Source organism: Mus pahari, chromosome 11 (assembly GCF_900095145.1).
Source record: "Mus pahari chromosome 11, PAHARI_EIJ_v1.1, whole genome shotgun sequence".
NCBI lineage: Eukaryota > Metazoa > Chordata > Mammalia > Rodentia > Muridae > Mus > Mus pahari.
In genome coordinates this window covers 56,297,753-56,300,252 of record NC_034600.1, presented here as the reverse complement: position 1 = coordinate 56,300,252, position 2,500 = coordinate 56,297,753, and the positions used below count along the sequence as shown (strand labels likewise).

Below are 2,500 nucleotides of genomic sequence, written 5' to 3'. Positions count from 1 at the left end.
ATTGTGATTTCAAACTCTAGATGAGCCATTTTTTCATTTTTCTTTTAGCAACACGGTCAGAGTCATGCCAGCCTCTCTCTCTCTCTCTCTCTCTCTCTCTCTCTCTCTCTCTCTCTCTCTCTCTCCTCTCTCTCTCTCCTCATTCCTCTCTCTCTCTCCCCCCCATTTTGCTCCCTCCACGGTGTTTTCTGGTCACTCTGTCCTAAATATCTTCTCTAGGCTTCAGCCCCACAGACATTTCTTCAATGAGGCTTCTCTCAAACCAACAAATCGGGTTGTTACTTTCCCCCACTGTATAATTCTCAGCTGAACCTGTTGTTTATGTAATTCCTTCTGCCCAATGCTGGCTATCAGAGGCTAGGTATTGCAATTGCTCTTGTATCTCATAAAATATCTGAAATTGAATGTGGCTTAGTATCACTGGCTCTTCAAACCCTTCTTACTGCCCGTGCTCTAAGAGAGCATTTTATCTAAAACAATGAGCATGACACAAAAACCAAGGCTTAATTCCCAGCTTTGGTAGCAAAAGACTGCAACCATAAGACATGGTTTAATTGATCAAACGTTCTACTCCTGTAAGCAATGACTAGAGTAAATGGATACCAAGGCTCCTTTAATATAATAGTTTACTTATGTGTCTATCATTCTAGAAAAGTTTAATTCATATTGGTAATTCTGACATTGTACACGTGATAATGCTTAAAATTGTTTGAAATAATAATTTGTTTTAGTCAAATTAAGGGCAGCTGCTTATATAAATATAAATATAGCAATGATTAAGGTAAGGTATGTATTTCACTGAACTATTCATTGATCACTTCCTTTACTCTTTTTGTCTCAATAGTCTTATTCCACATAAGATGATGCACGATTGGAAAGAACTGTTTTTTAGTGGAATTCCCATATATGAACAGACTTCTCTTACACATGGACAAACAGAACCCACTGAGGAACACCGTGTAGAAATGAAGAAAAGGAACTTACTCGATAGCAAAGATTATGAAGATTATAAGGTACATACCAATATGTAATAATTTGAGTGAACAAATCATAATAAATTCTTTTTCTTAATGCTAATTTGTGGAATTTTATTTAATTCCTATTAATGAAACTAGACATTTACATTTACATTCTCTCCTGTGTTAATTCATGTATATGACTAAGTTTTACCTGCTTAGAGTATTCATCATTATTATCTGTTGCTCATGGTAATATTAGAACAGTCTAAAAGTAATTAAGTGTGCTATATTGAGCTAGCAGGTGTCAGAAGAAGGCCTCGCTAGAATTTTTCTTTCATGAGCTGTCTACCTTTGTTTCAAAAAACAATTGTTAAAAGATAATTTTCAAAGCAACTTAGCTCAATTGTCTATTGTTTCACAGGGAAAAATGGAAAAGAAAGGGGTTATGGTTTAGATTATCATAAATTCATATATTTTATTCAAATAATGAAAGAGTATTTTATGCAAATTGCATAGTATATATACTTTTTCAGTTTAATGTTATTTTACATTTAAATTATACATACTTATGAAATCAGTATGATAATTTGATGTAAGTATACAATACATGTGGTTTATAACACTTTGATGTATTTCTACAATGAATAATGTAGAAATAATGATGTTTTTCTATTAAGAGTTCAGAGGTCCTCAGAATAAATAAATCACTAATGTTTTAAGGAAATGGGAATATCACCTCCCTGTTAGAAAGCTATTCAGAAACCTCTGGGATTAAACAGTGGACATTATTCACAACTAACTGAAGACCTCCGGTCTTTAATCTCTAAATACTGGAGACATTTGATACCTCAATTTATGAAGTAATGCTGCTGCTGCTGCTGCTGCTGCTGCTGATGATGATGATGATGATGATGATAAACTTATTTTGTCTTTATTAAATTCGCTTTAGATGGTAAAGGTTAAATACATAGCCCAATGGTCTGTGCATTAGATTTAAGCAACACATACTAATTTTATCCCCCAACTCCCCGCCACACTTCGTTTCACCCTTAGAATTGAGGATAGGAAAGCAGTGCTCTTGAATGCAGATTCTGGGTAAAGTGGTACAGCCATGGAGTGCAGAATGGGATCCTGGGTTTCAAGTATCGCTGGCCTCTAGGATAGCAAATAGAAGATAAAAACAGGAATGAATGAAAGGGGATTAGTGCATCACTGACAGTCATTGGCTAGATGATAGGCATTTATTATAAGGATGGACGCATAAAAGGAGTTCATGGCGATGACCAGGGCAGTGGGCAAAACAGCACTGATGTGTAGATAGCAAAGGAAGTTAGGACTGCAGAAAAGTTAAGGAAACTATCTATACATGCTTATGGGGAACCAAATGTACATCTTGTTCTAATGGAATGACAGTGTGTTTACATCCTCGATAGGATTATTATTTATTTTTGGACTGACTAAACACTTAACTACATATAGACTTTTATTTACTGTGGCTGTGGAATACTCACCCTCAGTACCTCTCTCTCTCTCTCTCTCTC

At 35.4% G+C, this 2,500-nt stretch overlaps 1 protein-coding gene across 1 annotated transcript in view; it reads left to right on the top strand.

The window, feature by feature from the left end:
* The window catches only part of Spef2 (sperm flagellar 2), a 166,963-nt gene that overhangs the window by 56,028 nt on the left and 108,435 nt on the right, over positions 1-2,500 (top strand). Inside the window, exon 10 of the mRNA XM_021208381.1 lies at positions 845-1,013. Within this exon, the coding sequence (XP_021064040.1) occupies positions 845-1,013 (169 nt within the window). The remainder of the gene's footprint in view (positions 1-844; positions 1,014-2,500) is intronic.